General features: G+C 26.6%; 1 protein-coding gene across 2 annotated transcripts in view; it reads left to right on the plus strand.

Moving 5' to 3' along the window:
- Window positions 1–23,385, plus strand: part of LOC112600414 (protein outspread-like) — an 84,278-nt gene that overhangs the window by 6,260 nt on the left and 54,633 nt on the right. For both annotated transcript variants that reach the window (XM_025347627.1, XM_025347619.1), the window contains exon 2: window positions 10,825–10,905. In XM_025347627.1, the coding sequence (XP_025203412.1) occupies window positions 10,825–10,905 (81 nt within the window). The remainder of the gene's footprint in view (window positions 1–10,824; window positions 10,906–23,385) is intronic.

Here is a 23,385-nt window from a genome sequence, read left to right on the forward strand (position 1 = left end):
AACTAACAATATTAGGTTGCAACACTAAATCATTTCGGCTACACTTAGATTAAATTATATTATTGCAGCAGTATACTCGTATTATCGATATTGGAATAGATATTTTGAAGAGAGTTAATGATTTCAAATGTTCTAAAACTATAAATAAAAAGGAATAAGAATATTGGTTTGTGCATTTAAGCTTAAAAGTTAAAGTAGTTATATTTACTTACGATTTTCAAGCTACACTAATGATAATCTTAAATCCACGCATTTTACTTTCACTTTAATCAAACTAATTAATATACTTTTAGTGAAACTCTATTGAACATTATTAACTATATCTATGTACTTAATAAACGTAATAGGGTGATTAAATTTAGATGATCTAAGTATATAGTGAACCAACATTTTGCATAGTACCTACCTCTGTGCTATTCCACTTTGTTTTTAAATACTTATTTATAGGTTATAAGGGTTATAATTTATAACTCCTAATAATTATATTTAACACTATTAATTATGATTTATGAATGACTTGTATTAGTACAATATTTTTTTTTATAGTTACGTTAAATTAAAAAAAAATGTTCAATTATATTTTAAATTAAACAATAATTGTTATAATTTTTTTTTATTTTAGTCATCACATCATATAATTCGGTTGGTTACTCTGACGTTTCATTTATAGTATGACAAACTTTGAAAAATGTATTTTCAGCAACAACACCATTCTATAAAAATATTCATTTAATATTTAAAAATTAAAATAATAGTTATTACGATTCAGCTTTGAGATCATAATGCTATTAACTGTATATTTTATTGAGAATGTATAGCTTATTTTATTCGTTTAGCAGCTATATATGTATCAATTTATGTGTTTATATGTATATATTTGTGTGTGTACTTAGAATACTTTAGTTATAGGCTTTAAACGAAAAACTAAAAACTGAAACGTGAGTTATTACTTATTACTATTATCTTTGTATTGTTTGTATTGGTTGTTCGTTTTTATGAAACACTTGTCCCATATAAATTGTACATTTGTACTACAGTGTACATTTTTAGTATTACTTGCCTGTTATTCAAAATACTTGTATATAACGAAAATAATTATGTTTTGATTAACATGAAACTATTAAACTTAAAATACGGAAGTATGCTAAAAATGCATACGCAGCACTACACGAAGAGAATTTAGACATCTATTATATTATAAATGTATATACGTAGTATGCATGCATTAATATGATATTATATATAATAGCATTATGCATATAGTATATTGTATATACTATACTCTATACCTATACTTTGATTTGTACAAGTGGTCTAATTTCCAGAGGTTTGCTCATAATTTTTTTCTTTACATTTCGACAAAACACGGTTTAAATTGTAGAATTTAAATAATTGTTTAAGTGACTAACTATGCTAAATATTAAATATAGATCTGCGCAAACGATAAGTGTTATAAATTATTATTAATTATTATACATTATCTGATGTATTTTTGTTGTCTACATTTTAGATCTTAGATTTGTTATAAAATGTTTGTGTAATAATCAAATTCCTTAACAGGCGAGTTCTGGAATGTGCATCTTAAGTCTAACAATAAATTATGTATACCGGTTTTATTGTGGAGACGCTGATAGAGAATTTTGATGGTGTCAAAACATAAAAATCAATAACTTATTATGCTGTTTAACAAACAAGATTACATAACGTAGAAGGGACATCGCTCGTTGGCACCCCTTTCTTTTAGAGTTTAGGGGTTGATGTGAGTCACATTTGTTATGCAAAACCAACTCGGCCATCTTTTTTTATTTGTCATATACTGTTTCCACGAGTCAAACTAAAATGTTGAAAATTTTAGCTATAGGGTCTCACTCTCACACGATCGTTAAATAATTGGTCATTAGGATGTTGGGATTTATATTCGATATTTTGTATCAAATTTTGTTTTCACGTTCCAATATTTGATTTCTCCGGTTTCTTAAATGCGTACAAATTTATTTAAATATACATTGCACTATTGTAGTACTGCACATTGATGGTTTACACCTAACGTATGGTTTAAAGTGCGTACCTTGCCATGTTATCTGAGATATCATTATTATTTAGTATATTGTTTTAGGAATTAAACACGGTATTAAAGGCTGTATTGTTGACTATATTGTGGAATATCGCGACTTTTACCTGTATATTAAGGTAATAATATAATATTCGTTTACACCATATTATATTATACAATATTACAGCTCCTTCCTCGAGTGGCGATAATCCTCGACTATATTATAACCTCTGTAATAGGACCACCTCGGTGCACGATCGTTGTTGTCAGACGGACATCATGTGGAAAACACACGCAATATCCACCGTTGCACTGCTGCAGGTATTCAGAACTCGCGCTCGCGATAAGAGGCGGCGGCTATTGTGCAACGGACGGACGCGTGGAGGAGTATAATATAGAGACTGAATGGGAAAAACAAGGAAATCGCGCGGGATCGTGTATACCGTTGTGCCGCTCGTCATATATATATGTATATAATATACCTGTGTACATATTATATACACAAACACCGACCCACATGTGACCACAAACAAGTCACACCCGTTTAACTGTACTTTACATGTGCCCGTCGTAATTATTAGGTCTGTTGTGTTGTCGTTATTCTATTATTTTTTCTTTACCATTCTTTTATTTTTTTTTTCGATCGATTTGCATTGTTCTTTTGCATGTGGACTGCAATTCTGGTTTTAGTTGGACGGCGAATTATGCGGTTTAATATCTATGCATTATATTATATTAGTATTTACAATTGCAACCCTTGATCGCGTTCTCAGAAGACCGTAGAATGTCACGCGAGTATATATAACATCATATTATAGTATTATTATCATATATAACAACGAATGCATATTATTATAAGAAACGCTATTATATTTAATAATATTATACACAAAAATCCAACGTTGAAAATCTATGAAAAACTTACTTTTATATATAATTTTACAAAATATCATTTGTTACTCCAATTTTAATTTGTTTTAATTTTCTTTGCATACCTTTTGTTTTTAATTATTCACTAAAAAAAAAAAAAAAAAACAGTTTAAATGTAAAAAATAGAATTTGTACAGTTGTGATTATATGTTTTTATGCAAATAGAAACCTTAACATTTTCAAATAATTTAATTATAAAAAAAAAAAATAAAATACTGCTTGCGTCATATCAGAGTATTTTATTATAATCTGAGTATGTTTAAAATAACGATATAAAAAATATTACATTTATATTAAACTTTTTTTGTCGTAGTTCAACCAATAACACTCTGAAATTTTTTATCAAGTATAAAATATAAAATATCCGTCTATATTATAAGATGTGTAATTGATGTTCAAACATTATTTTTTGATTGAGCCGAGTCGTGTAAAAATGTATAGTTTTTTTGAATTGACGGTAAAATTATGAAACGAAATCCTAATAATTATCAACCAATGCCATCTATTGAAGTTCGTCGTAATGTATTTAATGATATTCATAAATTTATACATTTCTGATTTCTCATTAAAGGTACAACTACAAAAAAAATTTCATGCAAATTGCAAGTATAATTTTAAATAACATTTGTTTACAACTTATTATTCTAGTGAATTATTATTTAATAATAAGTATTTTTTACTTATTTCTTTAAATAAGTACATTTGTCCCTAAGTTTTTCTTCCTAAAAAATTTGAGATTTATATTAAGATATGAGTAAAATTGTAGAGACGAGACAATTCGTATCCATGATCATAAGTTATAATGTTAACGTTATTAAAATATTATCATTTTTAAAATTCGGATTACCTTATAGGTTTGGCAATCACTTATGAGTTATGAGTATTACGAGTTTATACTCCGTAGTCCGTACATACTGTACATACGGGAAGAACGCGAACGATGCATTTTTTTTGTTATTTTCTTGGTGTCTTCACTCCGCACGTGTATATAATACATATACACACATATACACCTAGGTATATATGTATATAACTATTGTTTTTAACGCCAGTAGAGTGGTCCTCGGAGAAGCCAAAGGTATAAAAAAATAAAATTCCAATTAAACCCGTCGCTGCCGAACTGACTTGGTGTGTTCTGTGCGCACAGTGCACTACACCACGCACTGCCGCTGCCGTCGACGACGACGACGAGTTGCAAGTATTATCATATGCAAACCGTGTAATTATCATCATCGAAATGCTTAGAATGCCATTACACATACACGCGCGCGCTCGTATATCGTCAAGCGTTAAATAAACGTACAGAAATGTAAATTGTTTTAATAGATATAGTCAGTGGAGAATTATTGTATAAAATAAAAACAAAAATTAACGCCGCCGTTGATTATTCATTTATCTAGATATAATAATAATAATAGTAAAATACACATATATTACTGCTGGTATTGTCAATATAGGTTAGTTATTTTAATTATTTCGGCGGTATGTACTATAAATTCTGAAGTATTTTTTAAATTTTGTATACAATTAATACGTTTAATATTATTATCTGAATATTCTGAATATAAAACGGTATAGAACACCTAGTAATAATTAGTTTATTATTATATATTATTATAGTATTTATGGGTTCGGCAGTGTTCACGGAGATACCACAATATTTATTATATACCGCAGACGTTAACTATTTTTTTTTAATGTTTCATCCCACCCCGAACACTCTTCCTTTTCATGTATATTTATTTTTTCAATCGCCATCATAGTTCAGCGCGTTTTTAGTTGTGTAAAACATAACGGGTTCCCGTCGATCGATCGACGTAACGAGTATAATAATATAAGTATATATTTACGCTGCCGTATGGCATCATCAGAGATTACACTACGTTTTTCTCGACGTAGCGTCGTATATATTGATATTTTATTTGAATAATAATAATAGTGCACAAGTTATATTCGGACTTGCAGCTTATCCTGTCCGTGTACAATGTACATACGTGCATGAGTGTTAATGATAGGCGTGAGCGGTGAGGAGATTATATTGAGAACACGTTTGGGAAGTGTTAGTATGTGTGAGTTTCTTGACATAAAAAGAATAATAATAATAATAATAATCGTTTTACAATCGGAGGTAGTTGGGTTGATGACAACTCTATATTATAATACGAGAAAATCATGCGAGGTGAAACTCGTAAAATGTAGATTTTAGTACGAGTCTTTCAACCCTAGTCAGAGTAATATATTATGTTTAGCCTGTATAGGTACAAACGACCACAACTACATGTATAATTGTAATCCTATCGTTTTTATCGGATTTAATGACCATTAAGGTAAAAAGAGTGCTTATTACATAAAATAATAATTTTACATAAGGTGCAGTGTTCTATATAATAAAGATTTAAAAAATATTTGTACATTTACTTAAATGTTTGTAAATGTTATGTATATATATATACATATATATAAATGAAAAATAATTTATTAATAGTTATTATTATATTATATGATAATTTAAAATTAAATAATCTAGTTGTAAAGATATTAATTATTTTAGTATATTATTTTATGAGATGAGTTTGAACATTATACTTGCATATTGTTATTAGCAATATCTACTAAACCGACACTTTTTTTTATTGATTTTAATGGCTCATCATTGTGTGATCATTTTAAACATGAATTTTTATTTTTATTCTTATTTACGAAATTTAATGTGCATCTGTTAAAAATTCTTTAATCAATTTCCATACTCGCGTTATTTTATATAATGGAGTTGTAAATATTTATGTGAATTAAATTTGGGTTTTTTCAATTTTAAAATTTGATAGTATTATCTCTTTGTTAATATTATTTAATTGTGGTGATTTAGATTCAATTTAAATGACTTAATAATATGCTTAGATGCTTTTTATAAAGTTGGTTTTTATTTTCAATTTTATTTCATGGAAATGCAAATCACCGCTGTGACAATCTTTATTTCATTATTTTCTTAACCGTCAGGTAATTTAAATTTTAAACCACAAATTATTTCAATTATGTATTGATTTAGAAAAATGTTTAACACATAACCGAACAATATATTTTATATAGATACCGTTCTATAGTTCATTATTACATTTGACAACGGCCTAAAGTGTATTTAGGAATTCTTCATGAGGAATAGTGGGAGGTTTTTATAATTTTTCTAATACAAGTTAAGGGGAGCTTCGTCGTTGACGACATATTCGTTTATCCAATAAAATTGTTATCTGAATTCATCATGAATGTGTGTTGCACTATGGCGTGTTCTTAAAAAGTCGTCTTTTCGTTTATGTTATGATAAAAATCTGCTAAGCAACTGACAACTCACCATTTTAATAATATTATTAACACGTACTATATTGCCTGTAATTTCACGAGTAATTCTTAGTCTACGTACATTGCCGCCGTTAAGAAGGAATTCGGTACGACGAGAGTAAAATACACTTATCACACATCGTTTGACTGATGTATGTTACTGTAGGTCAAGGTCGTTGAACATAATTAATATGATGTGTGAGAACCATCGTTGTCACACTAGTCGGGTATAATGTGACTTTAATTTTTCTACTTTACAGTTCACATAATTATACGAGTCTCCGCAACCAACGTTGCTTAGGTACGCGTTAAAATTCGGAAATAGATACAACTCATCGTATATATTGTTACTAGTTATATATGAATAAATTAATAATTAATATTATATGATACGTAAAGTTTACACAGATATAATTATGTATAATATAACATTTTGATAAATGTTTATTAAATCCAATTCTTGGTTATTGGATGAATTACTATAATTATTGGACATATAAATTCGATCGCGTGGATAATAAGAAAAAGAAGGAAATAGGAATAATGTTAATAAAAATAATAACACAAACCGACTATCGGACTATATAATATACGTTCCTAGAAGGGAAGCCTTCTATGGCTGTTAGCGAGGTATGGAGGTATGTATTTTTTAAAATATGTAGGTATAGCTAGTAGGCTCGGGGGACTTAGGAAAGTGCTTGTAATGATTGCGTTTAAAATCTCATAGACCGCCGTCACTATATATTATACATAAGAGGGCAGTTCATGCGTCGCACACGCTGTAATGTAACTGCCATGATTAACGGTCTCTCCAAAAAAGAGACCCGACCGCCAGCCTGTCTTGTAGTCCAAAGAACGTACATTTTGAAACATTTTTTACGTAAATACACTCGTATACTCTCAGCATCTACTTTACCTTGTATTGTATTATTATACTGCTACATACATACAAATTATTATTTCTTCGTGATTGGTATGTATTTGACTGTATTTAATATACGTAAGTTATGACCGTCTACAATAAACTTAAACCGTAAACTGTTTTTCTATGTTGAAAATAATAATTAATCTTGAATTGATTGTATTCGAATGAGAAATTGAAGTAAAAATTATTTATACTATTATTTTAATGTAAGTTATTAGTAATTGATTTATTTTCTATGGAATTGCTCGTAAGTGTATTGAGTATTTTAACTTTAATCATATCAATAATATGAGTTATACTTATAAATTTTTCTAAAACCAAAAACTATTGAAACTGATAAAGATTTTATTTATGAGAATCGGATAGTGAATAATTTGAATTATGGAGATTTGTCTTTTTAAGATATGATTTACTATTAATACCTTAAGCCTGATAAAAGTTAGTGTATCACTTCAAGGAGTATGTAGGTCGATGAACTTGTAGTGCTCACCGTTCAAAACATATTATATTATAATAAACATAATATATGTTTTATGTAGTGTTATTGAAATCCATATTGTCAATATTAGCTTACTATGTAGGCATACGTAGATATATAATAGTAAATATAGTATACATATAAATAGTAAATTATGTATTTGAAAATTTTCCCATTGTTTGCTGAGGTTTACTTGTACAGACCTTTGAAGCCGAACCCTTTTATTTCATTATCAATCAATATGTTGATCGAATATACGATATAGTATCCGACTCGCAGTACCAGCAGCAACGCGGTTAAATATCATAAAATTATGCATGTAATATGTATAATATTACTGTATTATATATTTATACAATGAGAGTCAAATGTGTTGCAATACGAGTAGTTCTGGACGTGGTTTATAAAATAATATTTAATATATAGTTAATACTTTTTTTTCTGTATTGTTCGTACAATAAATAATGTTCGAACAGAAACGGGCTTGTACAAAACGAACGAGAAATAAATGTCAACACGAGCGCGCGTATGAATATTATTATATTATAATTTATAATATATACAAGTAATCGCGATTTTCTCTATACTTATTTTTTGTAGCAAGAACGCAATACAATATTATACAATTTTGGTCAAAAATAAATATCACTCACACGAGTTATTATAATATATTAACGTTAATATCATGCACTCATACTTGGAATATAAGTATTATAGGTTATAGCTACTAAATAAAGTACCCCAAGGCATTTTCGACTGTTAGTTTTGCGAATAATTGCTACAACTGCTATGGTTTCACTTTCGCATTTTTTTTTTTTTTTTTTATTATAATTTCGTTAGGTATGGTAATTAATATAACATAACATATTGTAATATACGAGTATACTTGTTGATAGTAATATTGTGTATGAAAACGTAGAGTATCAGATGTCTGTATGCCATTATTAATTTGAACTTTATGTATATATAAAATTCTTTATGGATTTATTATTTTGATATAATTTTTATGTAATACCTAGGTATCTATTAATTAACGAACAATACCAGATATGAGTAGGCACCTACACAAATAAATAAATTATGAAATTATATACAATAAATATTCATCATAATTTGGTATTAGGTTTAACTACTTCTCAACAATAATATTGAGAGTGGTGTAATTTATATTTCTAATAATTTAAAAACAGTCGTAATAGATTAATTAAAAAACAGTAAAAATACTTGTTTGAATAGAATATGAATGACGAATTTGATCATATGCCATAATTGTTTTATAATTAGTAGGTATCTATGGTAATTATCTTTATAAATATGTATAGAATCTAAATCTAAAAACTTTTAAAAACATTTTAAAATTTGAAATTTGGCTGGTTTGATAATAATACGAATCGTATAATATTCGGACTTGTTTTTTCATACTTTTTGTGCATTTATAATATATGTTTTGTGTAGGAAAATATACATGTAAAATGAGAATTTGAAAACTCGCTGTGACGGTTTTACGGTTCGTGCAAACAATACTTTTACGCACAACGGTGCAACTGAATAGGTGTAATTTAATTTTTTTTCGCGACCACATTGAAACATGCTTATTATGTTGCGCGTCTGGACGAATAATAAAACAACTGTTTTTTTAATTACTTTGCTATTTACAACACTCGTTAGCTCATGTCGAACAAAACAGTAGTTGCTATATAGTAGTATAAAAAATTACATTTAATTTATAAACATATAACCATAATACATGCATTTTTCATTGATTATTTTTATTATTCTCTCTATATAATGTATATATATTAAACAAGTTCATATTTGATATTTATCGTAACTAAGGCTAGGGACTTATAGGAGCTTGCATGTTCTCCAATAATTATTCAAAACAGAGTTAAATAATATAGATATTTGTTTTATAGTATCTATTCTAAGTTTAAAGCAATAATTTTTATTTTGCATATTTTCCACATTCTGCTTTTTTTTTTAAGTGCATGTTTTGTTATTTTTGTATTTTAAGTACATATTGCACATGTTTTGTTTAAAAAAAAAAACTAAAATAATATGTGACCTAGAGAATAATATTTTATACGTACTATTTGTACAATATTTAATATTAATTTTCTAGAAATTGAAAAAATATATTAAAATGATTTCATAATCTATTTACTGTGTGTTTTCCCAATTATTTGTATGTTGTGAAAAACATAAAGTTGGTCGATAAGGAATATACGCCGAATACGGTCAGTTGATGTCAAATCTTCTGTTGGTATCGTATGTTTTCGTCTGGCGCTAATATAGTTAGTATAATATTTCAGACTAGGTACAATATTTTTGTTGTGAAAGTTAAATTAAAAATTTCTTATTTAATAATAAATAAATTTGTAATTTTTGGGTTTTTAATGAAAAAAAATAAATATTTTTAAGAGCATATTTTATTATTTTTGTATATTTTAAGGATTTTTAGAGCATGCAGTTCTTAACCCTAAATTCACAACGTACCTATATCATATTGTATTTATTTAATTTTCATACTTTAATATCTGTTAAATACCATTAAAATCAGAGTAAAACGTGTGTCGAAAGTCTTCTTTGTTAAGCCTTTTCTTTGACTAATCCTGTGATAAATCTAAGAAGTCGTTAAAAATTCTCAATAATCCATCAGATATGACAGGTAACGAATTAGAAGACCTACAAGTACTTATATTCATATATATTATATACTGACCATGTTATACTTTAATCGTGTCGTTGACTTGTAGGCAAATTATAACTTTTTGACCTGACTATATTATAATATATATGATAAATCTAAATACGGAAGTTATGCTGGTTTTTATATGTCAATAGATTGTATTTGCCAAAAGGTTTTCAAAATCTAACGAGTAACGACAAATAATGGTTATAAATTTATAAATAATAGTAATATAACCAGTGTAGAAACAGGAGTATTATCTCGTTATAAGATAATATGTTTATTATAGTTTGATTTTTTTAAAACAATTTCTAAAGAAATATTTACTCTTAAACATTACGAAATAATGAAATATGAATTTCAAATTTAATGCTTTTTTGTTTCGATAGTAATGTATGATATAATATTTGTTTCAGGCTACAAGGAAGGCTGTGAAATGCGGATATTTATTCGTTGCTCCTGGGCGAGACTTCACCAATCCCATCAATCGAACAAAAGTAAGTCTTTTAACATAATAATACAAATATAAATTTATGTTTCATCTGTTGTATACTTGTTTATGTTATGTCGAAAATAGAATTTAAAAATAATTGAGAGATATTACAAAATGTATTTTAGAAATTTTTGTATTTGCTACAAAAACAGTTTTAAGTTTTTCGAAAATTCAATAAATCATTTTGTAATTAACTTGTTAAGTAGAATTTTAAAATTTATTAAAATAATAATAATTAGTTTATATGATGGTAGTTTTTAATTAATAAACATTTTTAGATTTCACGGTTGGACATTGAATATTTAGTTTTATTTAATCCGAATGAAAATACTTCACAGCCACTGTGAAATAAAAAATTTAAATTTAAGTTAATTATTAAATTAATGAATTTATTTATTTTAAAGAATATTGTTTTGCTCCATTAATCCCTCACGAATCAGGTTTTTTTTACCTGTTAGACATTTTTTCGAATCGCAAAAACTAGTCGATCGGAAATAGTGAAAGTTATCAATGAGGTTTTCACCTTAAGGGATAGATAATATTATTTTGGTTTCTCTTTTTTTTTATCAGAAAGTTTTTGACCATAATTACGTTTTGAATGGAATAAGAAGTGAACTATTACAACAGTTGGTCGTGGTCAGCGTGTGTATATAAATATAATGGCCTACCGTAATAATGCAGTAATGATCACAACTTGTTTTTTTTTTACTCCGAGATAATTTTGTTTATTATCATTTTTCCCCTATACACTACAGTGTGCATATATTGTTCAATAATATCGTGTGTGAGCTAGTAAAAATTAATGATTGTGGTAGACAACATTAAAAACGCAGTAAGAATCTAAATACCAGAAAATTTTTATCTGAGGTCTACTTTGATATGTTTTTTTTGTGTTATTGTGATTAGTAAAAATTGCTTATTGTTTTCGTAATGGATCTGTCTATACTTTTAACTGTAGCCCTTTAAGGTTATGTTATTATTTAAGAATAAAATGTACATTATATATATTTTTAATTGCATACTTCAAGTATAAGATATAAAATTAAATATTTTATTTTTAAAAGTCAAGTAACTCAATAGATTTTTATAAAATTACAAAAATCGATGTACTAAAAAAAAAAACAATTATATTGAATATAATTTATTTAATGTGAATTAAATTTTGACGATTAAAATTCAGTTCACACTTAGCTCTGTTGAAAGTGTTAAGTGATTCACAACAATAACATCAAATATTACAGCGACGGTATACTGATTAAATATTAAAAATTTGAATTACAACACGTGAATAAATAGTATAAAAATTAGAACTTACAATTACCAAAAGTATTAAATTTTTAATAATAAAACTACTACTTTTGATCTAGGGCTATTTTCATGTTATATTAAAATAATTCATAAATAAATATCTGATACATAATAAAAAATTAATAAACACCAACAAATAACAATTAATAAACTTAACCAATCATAAAAATTGATTGTATAAAATTCTGTTAAGGACTGTTGATTGGATTTAGTAAATTACTAATAATATTATATTAGATATATGATAGTGTTAATATTGTTATTTTTTATCATTCATTAATTAAATGAGGTTTATTGAAAAATTATGTTACTTTTAAAGTCTGTTTGATTAAAATACTATTTTAATTCAGTTTAATTTCTTTATAAATATTTTCAATATTTAGTTCTTCAAGTATTGTTTTGATGTGATTTTAAAAACTGTGTAATACTATATAACTATTTTAAAAGTACCTCTATGGATATTTTTAGATAAAAATATAATATTTATTTTCCTATTAAAATAAAATAGAAAACGGTTTACTTTTTTTTTTTTTTTGTTAAATAGTACAGAGTAAAAAATTAATTTTAGTGAGTATTATTTAACAGTCATAATATATTGTTAAAAACCTATTTAAATGAGTTAACATGGTAAGTTATACTAGCAGATTGTGGTTACTCCTAAAAATGACACAAATACTGTAACGTAATTTGTTTATGGATTCCTAAACATTCACCTGACATAATAAAACTTAGTAATTATTTATAATTACTTAAATATTTGGTATATATTAATATAGTATAATAATTGAAAAATAAAGGAGTGAAAAAGAATTTACTTTCAGAATTTGAAATTATTTAATCTCGGAAATCTATTTTCATTTTTATACTATCAAATTTCTTTAAAAAAAAAAAAAAAAAAAACATCTATAGTATATTAATTATAATTATTTATATTTAGAAGGCATATTACACGTAAATATGATATAATACTGTTTCCTTATTAATTTGTCATTAAATATACAGTCAAATTAACATTAATTATATTACGTATAAAATACATTTAAATACATTATTATTACATAGGATGTTTTTTGATTTATTAATTTCGTTTTTGTTTAAATCCAAATAATAATGTTTTAATATTGACTACATCATTCAATTTGTCAAGGGCATAGTAATATTGTCGTGCGTATCGATAAATCATATTTTAATTTAAGACAAACTTACATTAAAGATTATATTATACATTTATATGACGAGTAGTGAGTACGTAGTATACCAAATGAACTGCAGTGCAGGAGACACATGAAGAGTAAAAAATATATACACTATTATAACGAAACCAGTCTGATAGTTGTCGGTTGTCTACAGGGAGTGAGTTGTCGTTGTTTTAATAGGAGATAATTTTTAATGTGTTTTACCAAATAAATGTTGCCACTTATTTTTCATTCTCATGGCGTGTTTTACAGAATTGTTTCATATGCAGGCGTTTTTCAATTTTCCTATCTGTTTTAAAGTAAATATATTTCAGTATTTGTAAAACACACACAGCTCACGTTGTATATCCCTTGTAAAGTTGTAACTTTTTTTTTTTTTTTATTCTTATAGCTCTGTACTAGTTGTGCTCAGTATATTTTATTCTCTAGTCCTTATTACCATATTGGCATAAATAATAAACCGTGTAATCACGCAATTCCTTTGGGGATATAAAAATAAGGTGCACTACTCTGCCATCATGTATAATATTAATAAATTCTCACGCAGAAGATGCGCGCCCTATACCGCTTAAGACAACGCACACACCCTGTATAATATATATAATATATATAATAATATAATACTATTATACGTTACTTGGTATGGCTTGTATATATATACACGAAGTAATACGTATACACTTCTTGTTCGTTGTTGTATTCCTATACCCGGAGTAAGAACAGAAACAGGATGAGTATACGTGTTCGTCACGTAGTATTGTTATTAACGGAAGACGACCGTAGTTGAAAAAATTAACGGTCAAAAAATAAGGAAAATAATACATGTGATAAAAAAAAAACACCAAACACGGATAGTGGCTGGAGTCAAAGACAACGACAGCGACGACGACGACGTGACTTCGGTCGTCAGTCAACCCGAACAAGCACGTAACAGATGATCTTTTTTTTCATATTTATAATCACACAATATGTATTATATAAATTTCGTTGTTGATGAATTTGTATTTTAAAAATGATACAAATTTACTGAGTATTCATATTTTTATGTCATTTTTGCGTACAATCTGCAGTAATAGAAATAATATATATCTTTATAGCCAAATATGTCCCGTATATACCTAGTACCTATATATTTTGTCAATAGTACGATCTCCATATTTAAAATTATAAGATACATAATTTATAAATGTACCTATAGTAGGTTAATAGCACTTTTATATATTATTTCATAATTTTTAAAATAACTAAATAACTAATAAGTAATAACATTAACCACTATTCTTAATCAAATATATTTTATCTATGTATACAAGAATTTATTATATTATTTTCTTTAAAATTCCTAAAATTGGTTACTTAATGTTGTGTTTTAATATTGCTCAATTGTGACGCTTTAGTAATCAAAATACATTTAAATCTAGTACATTTATTTACTTATTTATAAGAAATAGCAAGAAACAAAATCTAACTAATGACTGTTTATTTTTTCCTTTTTTAAAAATTATTTAAAATATAATGTACAACTATTTTTGATAATTTTAATTTCTTCGTATACAAAAACGTATATTTTCCATTGAAATAAACGTTATTGGAGGTCCTTTCTGACCAGTCTTCTGACTAGAGTTTGCGCCTTGTAACAAATATCACGTCTTCGTTGGATTACGGATCCCGTTTGTTTTTCCTCTTTTAATATGACGTAATATACCACAACAACGCCCTTTATTTAGTGTGTGTGTATACGTAGGATTTTTCTTCATCATCTGACATATATAATAATAATAATAGTAACATGCAATACAATAATAATGATCGGTATACGCGGGAACGATGTATTGTCTTTTCTAGTAGGCGTCGCTAGAAGGACAGTGTGCGGTGCGTGCCTATCCCGACAAAACATGTACACGTATTATCATACGCCGTCGGTTGAACAGTCGTCGTTGTCAAATAATTGTATATATCTAATATAATATATTATATAGGTACATCGACGTTACCAAATGAGGATGGCTCGCGTGCACATAGGGCATATACGCTGTGGACGGGTGGGAAACGTCATCGTCGTCGTTACGTGCATTTCGCATTGTTGCTCCGTGTGGGCTAGACTAGGCCACGTGCCGAGCCCCCCCTTTTTTGGCATTCGGCGTGTGACGAAGGCCAGATTCACACCGGATAAATATTTATAGATCAATATTAATAATACAATGATGTTGAAATCAAACGGCGTTGACTATTATTTTATAAATTTAAAGACCTATGTGCGCTACGAAAAACGTTAAGTCTTACAATAAATCGAATTTTATTGTTGTTACTGCTGCCGATATACCATACTATATTACGAGAACCCAACCGTTTCGATGATTTTTATAAGAAAAGTTGGCTGAAATAGCTGGAATTTATTGGCTCATATAAAAATTGACTGAATTGTAAAAGATATAGATCTAATATAAGTATTGATAATTTGAAAAGTAAATATTATTTTAGTAATATAAAACTCTACTTTTAGTGTATATACATATATCTAAGTACACAATCTATTAAAATTATAATTAGTAATTATATTCAGTAGGTACATAATCGTTAACAGGTTTGCATTCGGTGAAAGATACATAATGATAATAAAATATTGTGTTCTGTGAAACCTAAAGATACATGCTACATCATGCAGCTTACACCATTAATTTATTATTATATATTCGCAGAAAAATTAAGTACTATATAATACTATTTAGGAAGATGTTTGTAAAGAAAATATGTCGTCATAAAATAGTGTTTCTTTTTTTTGAAATATTTTAAGTATACAAAAAATACTTTACTAATAAACTATATTATACTACTATTATCCATTTAATATATATTTTATATTCTATATAACTATAAGGAAACCCATATCATATTATTCGTTAAGTTTTTCCTTTATATCCGAAAAATAGATTAACATCGTGTCTTATCGGAGTCGGTAGTAGTTTACACAGGCGTGTATTAGTATGGTGCGCTGATAATATAAAATACACGTAGGATCAAGGTTCGATCGGTGCAATAGCTGCATTATTATCGTGTATTGGCGCGTATCTATCTGTTTTTACGTATTTTTTATTTTATTTTTTTAATCATACTATAACGTTGCACGTGCGTATGTGCATTTTATGTATGACACGAATATAATGACTTATCGATTTGACCGTGTGCAGCGGCAGAGCAAAGCTGGTGGAAAGGAAACATGCGTATGTATACTGTATAGTATAGGTATACTTTCACTGTGCGCGCTCAGGATAAGAGACCTTCGGCGGCCGCTTGATTTAATCGCAATTTCTGCATAAAACGCGGAAAATGTGTGTAATCGTCAAAACGGTATGAAAAAAATGTATTGAAATATGTATAGTGCATACACACAAGTGTGAACCCATGGAATTGCGGTATTTTCGTTTTACTGCGGCAAGCATGCTAAGCACGTCTCGAGCACGATCAGAGCCGCTCAGCGGAACTGATAAATTCAAATCATACGTCGTTTAATCTTGGTGGCCAACAGTAATGTGAATGCCAAATGAAGCTGTTATATTGAAACGAGTTCGTTAATAAACATTTATGGTTTATATTTTATACGTTACGGTGATGATGTTGAACCCGCACCAATTCTGAAATTGACTGTATATATGTATTATATATATTAATGGTTTTGTCACAATATAGCTCTAACTTTGATCTGTAATAATACTGCAGGTATTTATAAGTAAAACGACGATTTTTCACACACATAAAACCTATCCCATGACGTATACATTTATTTACACATATGAAGGATAAATATTGCAATCACATCATGAATAGAACATAATATTATCGTTCGAAATATTAACGAGTGTACTGCAGCAGTGGCAGTAAACTCATGTATATCTAGGTATGTATTAAATACTAATGCGTATTGCAGTATGGTTGCAACAAGTCTCGTCGAATGGATTCATCATTTTTAACGGCTAGATTTTATGTTGTATAATACTTCAGGCAATCAAGCTTAAGCATTATGTTTCTGAAACAATAATATTATAAAAATAAGGTATATTGTACATTTGTACATAATAATATGCGCCATGTGATATTGACGATTTCTATCAAATGTATTTCAAAGTTTAGTTACTCTATTTTCTATCGTAACACGTAAAACAAATATTCTTATAATTGGACTTGACTAGCCTGGTGTCGATGTTGTTAAGGTGTTTTTTTTTCTGTACTTCGCGCGTATATCATACATTTACACTATATTACCGACGTTAAGGACAGCCGCTTGAAGTGGATTTATCTGTCAAGTAACCTGTCATCAGATCGTACCCATAAAATCATACATTCATTAAATTTACTTGGGATTTTTTTCGCACTTGGTATTTCAAGCTTAAACGTTTTTCCGAGTCATCACGCCTTACAGTCAAAGTATTTTATATTGTATTTCATCGACCTTGATACTAGTTTGGTGTTGTGTTATTATACTAACAATTTGTTAACGATTTTGTAACGCACGATTCGTTCACGTTTTATTGTTGTTATAATTTTTTTTTTTCAAACCGGTAATTAAAGTGTAATTTGCCCTGAGCTAACAGGCAGTGGTGTCCATATCATGGTAGTAGTAAAGGTAACATGTATTTAATATGTCCTTGAAAATTCGGATAAACTTTGATGATACACGCATATCTTTTTTTCTATAATAACAGAAGTGTTTGGATTTTTTAAATATTTATTTTTACAATACAACTATCGAGTAAACTACACGTTCGTATCAGGCTTAAATCTTCACGTAGCCTATACTGTATTTGAAGAAGAAAAAACTATAACACTTTATTGTTTCATTCAAAATAATAATGTTACGAACAAGATAAATAAATCTGAAGTATCTAGTAATTTTTCATATTTTAATATTATGACAATCAATATTAAGAACTATAATTCATATTTTATACATTATACATCATAATTATTGTCAATTGATCATTTGATATATTGATGTATTTTTAGTTGTAAATTAAAATTACCTAGATTTTTATTCGTTAATAAATATTACATAACATGTACGAGTTTAAATGTTATTGTACATGGTAAAGTACGAGTATTATATTATTATTTTATATTATGAAAAAAGAATTATAAGTATAAACATAAAAATTATTATTTTCTACTTTATTTTTAACAGATGCTCTTAATTATATTAATATATTTTGTACGCTATTATATGTTAAACTTAATCAACAACAAGGTTTAAATATCTAAATGTTCTCACGTTTCACGTGCATTTAATTTAAATAATTTAAAAGATATTTATTCTACTGTATAGAACAGAACATTTAACTTTATAAGTTCGAAATTAAACTGAAATATATTTTTATAGAAATATACCTTTTTATTTTTGGCGTGTTTTATATGTTTTAAATAGAATTATAAATTGTATAATAATAATGGAAATACCAATTTAAGCCGTATTCAAAAAATTGTTTTACTACGTACATTATAATTGATAAAAGGTGATCCATTTAACTGTCTACAAATTATTATTCTGAAAATAGTAATTTTTCTCACAATTATGTTATCTATCACTATCAAATTTTAAGTTGATTTAAGTTTTTGAATGATAACTTATATCTTTTATTTCATGTTACTACCTAATCAGAATATTTTTCGAAATATGTTGATACATTAAGGTTACATTTCTAACAATTAATTGATAAGTTATAACTTATAAATATTTAAAACTTAATTGAAAAGGCTAGTGCACAAACACTTAAAATTTTAATTATTTATAAATAATTAACTAATAATTAGAAATTCAATCTTTATGCAATAAAATACTCAAAGATATTTTGGTTTGAAATTAAAAATTTTAAATGTTATTACATAAAAATTTTTCATTTTTTTGAAACTTGTCGCTTAGAAATTAAGTACATCAAATTATGTAAAATTGTATTTTTAAAATTTTAAGTGTAGACTCTTAAATAAATCACTCTATGATGCAATCGAATAAATTAATATTTTATTTATAGAAGATTATAATGAAAAAATACTTTTGAGATTTGTGATAATAAATTGATAAACAAAACAAATAGGTACATATTAATGTAATTTATAAAGCTCAATATAATAATTATGTAATTTACATATTTAATTTGCCAATAAAGCTGTTCATAAATATAGATAATTATTACAATAATAATAATATTTTAATTCCATACTGTTACAATAAATTATTATACAGACAGCTGTTAATTTCAATAAAATAATGGCAGCTACATTTGTAATTAATACTAAGTATCTATATATATAAGTATATAGTAAATATAAATATATATAGTAACTATATATTACAATACAGTAACCTTCAAATATATGATCCAATCGATTCTTTTTAAATTTCAACTTATTAATTATTTTTTTCGTCCAGTTTACTATTATATTATTAATATAAGTTAATGCTTGTTATTAATATTATGAAAACAACCTAAATGTATTTTTCTTAGTCTATTAAAGATATTAGAGTTATACATATGTATACATCATATTGTCATAAAATTGTTTTATTATGTTTTAATTTCAAGTGTTTAAATTTGCATTTATAATAATATTAGTATGTAGGCGTGACGATTTCAAGATGAGAGTGGGAAATAATAGTTATAATACTTATAATAATAAGTAGGTCGGAGGCAGATTGCGTTAAATTTGATTTTTATAAATGTTGAGGAGTGCTTGAAAACGGAAGTCTTATAGCTGGAAAAAGCGAGATTAATCAGTGTGAAGGATCATAATTGGGTCATATACACATATGTGCATGGAAATTTATATAATATCATGTGAGTCGTATTAAACTACAGATTTTCACCAACATATACACTTAATAATTTAAAAGAAATCACTTTGTTCTTATAAACCCGTTTTATTTATTTTTAGGGGTTTACAGTATATATTCTAAAGGAGTTTTTGCAACTTTAAATTATAGTGTTGGATATAATTTCGAAATTAAAATTTTAACCCAGTAATATTATGTTATTGTAATATAATGAATAATGAACATTATTATTATCAATATATTTATATTATCTTATCTTTCTATAGTATTTTCAGTAGTTAATTCCAATGTTTCAATTTCCATGTTTTTTTTCTATTGTAAAACTCTTTATATTTAGACTTGATATATTATGCTCACTATAAATCTCCGGGGTATAACTGCAGTTATATTATATGAATAGTAAAACCAATCAATGTAAGCGTAATTAAAATTTCAAAAATGTATCAAGTCATATTTATTTTGTTGGATTAAAAGAACCGCTACTATTCTACATATCATTATAATATCTGTAGTACTGTTCGAATTTGATTACCAATACCATAGGTATATCTATATATGTATAATGTATATATATTTATAATATAGATACAACTGCGGCCACCTGGGGACCTCTGTACTATTTCTCCGGTGTTATCAATCCAATATCATTATCGAAAACCGCATGTGTGCATAATAATACGTGTTCACAAAAGAGGGAATATATGATGGGCGATTTGTTTTTATTATTATTATTATTATTATTTCTCTATTCTTTACATATATGTTGGATCGACTTGACCCGCACAATCAAGTGTGTATGTGTGTGTGCGAATAAACAATCATCTCACTGCCAAATGGGTTCATTGTCCTCGAGTTAGCTAGTTCACATATCATAGCATGTCATAATTTTCGTTATTATTTGAAGTATGCTTCTTTTTTTCGATTGATCAATATATATTTTGCTCCCGTTTTAAACTTATGAACGTTGATTTAATTGAAACTTGAAAGTATTCAGGTACACTTATACATTTTTAGATTTTGAGTTGAGTGGTATTAGTATAGTAATGACTAATAATATACTATGTTTGTTTTAAAAATGATTTTTGATAAACATATTTTGTATACATTTGAAGTTCTATTTCTTTTTTAAAAAATTGGACATTTAAACAAAAATTATCGACTTTTTTCTTAAAAATGTTAGTTGTTATGTAATAATTCAAAAATATAATTCTTAAATACTTTTTTAGTTATTATGTGTATATTATTTTTAATACGCAATTAAACTGATTTTAAGTTATTTATACAATGGATCTTTTCTCGTTGTTTTATGGTATGCGGAATTAATTTTAAGTTAATTGCAATAACATATTAACATATGTTAGTATATTATTATGATGATTACTAATAAAAAATATAAATAACTCAGTTTTTAGATTCTAAAGTAAATTCTTAAAACTTCTTTAGGAATGGAGGCTGACTGTCACAACGCCTCCATTCAGAATCTTATATAATAATTTATCATTAACAATATCAATTAAATTAAAAACATCTATTACAACAGAGCAATCGCTTCAGTATTTTTAAAACTCGTTTTTTTAGTACAAACAAAATTTAACTATAATATACAAAATGTATAGAATATACATTATTATGTGATTAAATTATTTTAGCCCAATTAAATTATACACTTTTGTACATTATACAAATGCAAATGTATATGACTACTGACTAGTCATTTTAAAAATTTGATCCACATGCAAATATTAGCTTATAGTATATATGCATAAAATGAGATCAGATTTTAATGAGTTTATATCGTCATCAACAAACAAATTGAATGCTTTTAGTGGATTTGGGAATTTTTCTTCGTATAAAAACATATTATTTCATGTTCTCAAATCTCTAAGGCTTTCTGCAGTATAATAAAGTAAATTTAATAGGTATTCCCAAAAATTTGATTCATATGTTAAAATACATTTTGTCAAAATCAGAGCAATAGTATCTAAATAATTTATTTGATTTACTATTTGGATATTAACAAAAACAAAACGAACTATAACTATAGTTATTTTAATTAATATAATATATAAAGATGCACTTGATTCTGTAATTGCGTTTTCTTAACGTATATTAGAGTTATACTAATAGAGATATAAACATTTAAAAGTTGTAATTAAAAACATTATTATTGAATTAAATAAGTTAAAGTTAATATTAAATTAAATTTTTTCTTAATAAGCTGTCCAGAACAAATGTAAAAACATATAATTATATTCAAAATAATGTATCCCATATTAATATTTCAAGTTCAACTATTATTTTATATAGTTATTGTTAATTCGGTTGTCACGCCATTCAAGATCATATTCGAATTTATAGGTATTTAATTTTAGGATTTTTAAGGGCTCTTATGATATGTGTAGCCGTTAAAAGTTCCAATTAGAAATCTTGTTACTACAAGTAAAATGTATTATGTATACATGTTATATATATAAATTAAGTAGTAAAAAAAAAATCAATTACAAAACTTTTTTTATCACACTACACAAGAGGCTGCAAAAAACACGCAATTGGTAAATTGCCAAGAAACATCAGTTAACTTAAATTTGATTACAAAATCAATATACTGTTAAGAAATATCGTGTATCAAATTAAAAATTGAGATGTTAACAATATTGTAATTGCGTTAACTTTGGCGCTTCTATATGATATTCCGGTTTTGCTTTACCTGCATAAAAAATGACATTCACAGTCAGTTTTTGCGAGTATTTAATACTTGTGTATTAAATAAATGAAGTATTGAAAACATTATTTAATTCATTAATATATTGTGCATTTCTAACTAAAACATTATTCTATGATATGACGTGTGTGTATATATTAAGTTTTTTTTTCAAGTAAAAATTATTTCTTTGGTTGTTGTTAGTTACTTATTTAATATACTGTCCGACATTGATGCACCACTGCATCGGTGAAATATAATTGAAAATTGAATCTGAAGTATAAATACAAAATGTTAACTCGTCAATATTGGTTGCTTATTTTTATTAGTAATATTCTATATCTTTACTACACAACCAAAGCATTTTTATAGTACTTATTCAACTTAGTCATTTTCAAATATACAGTTTAAAGTTTAACGGCGACGATAGAAGGCCATATATTAATGTGTACACTATTA

Source organism: Melanaphis sacchari, unplaced genomic scaffold (genome assembly GCF_002803265.2).
Source record: "Melanaphis sacchari strain LSU unplaced genomic scaffold, SCAv2.0 Contig0_pilon_pilon, whole genome shotgun sequence".
NCBI lineage: Eukaryota > Metazoa > Arthropoda > Insecta > Hemiptera > Aphididae > Melanaphis > Melanaphis sacchari.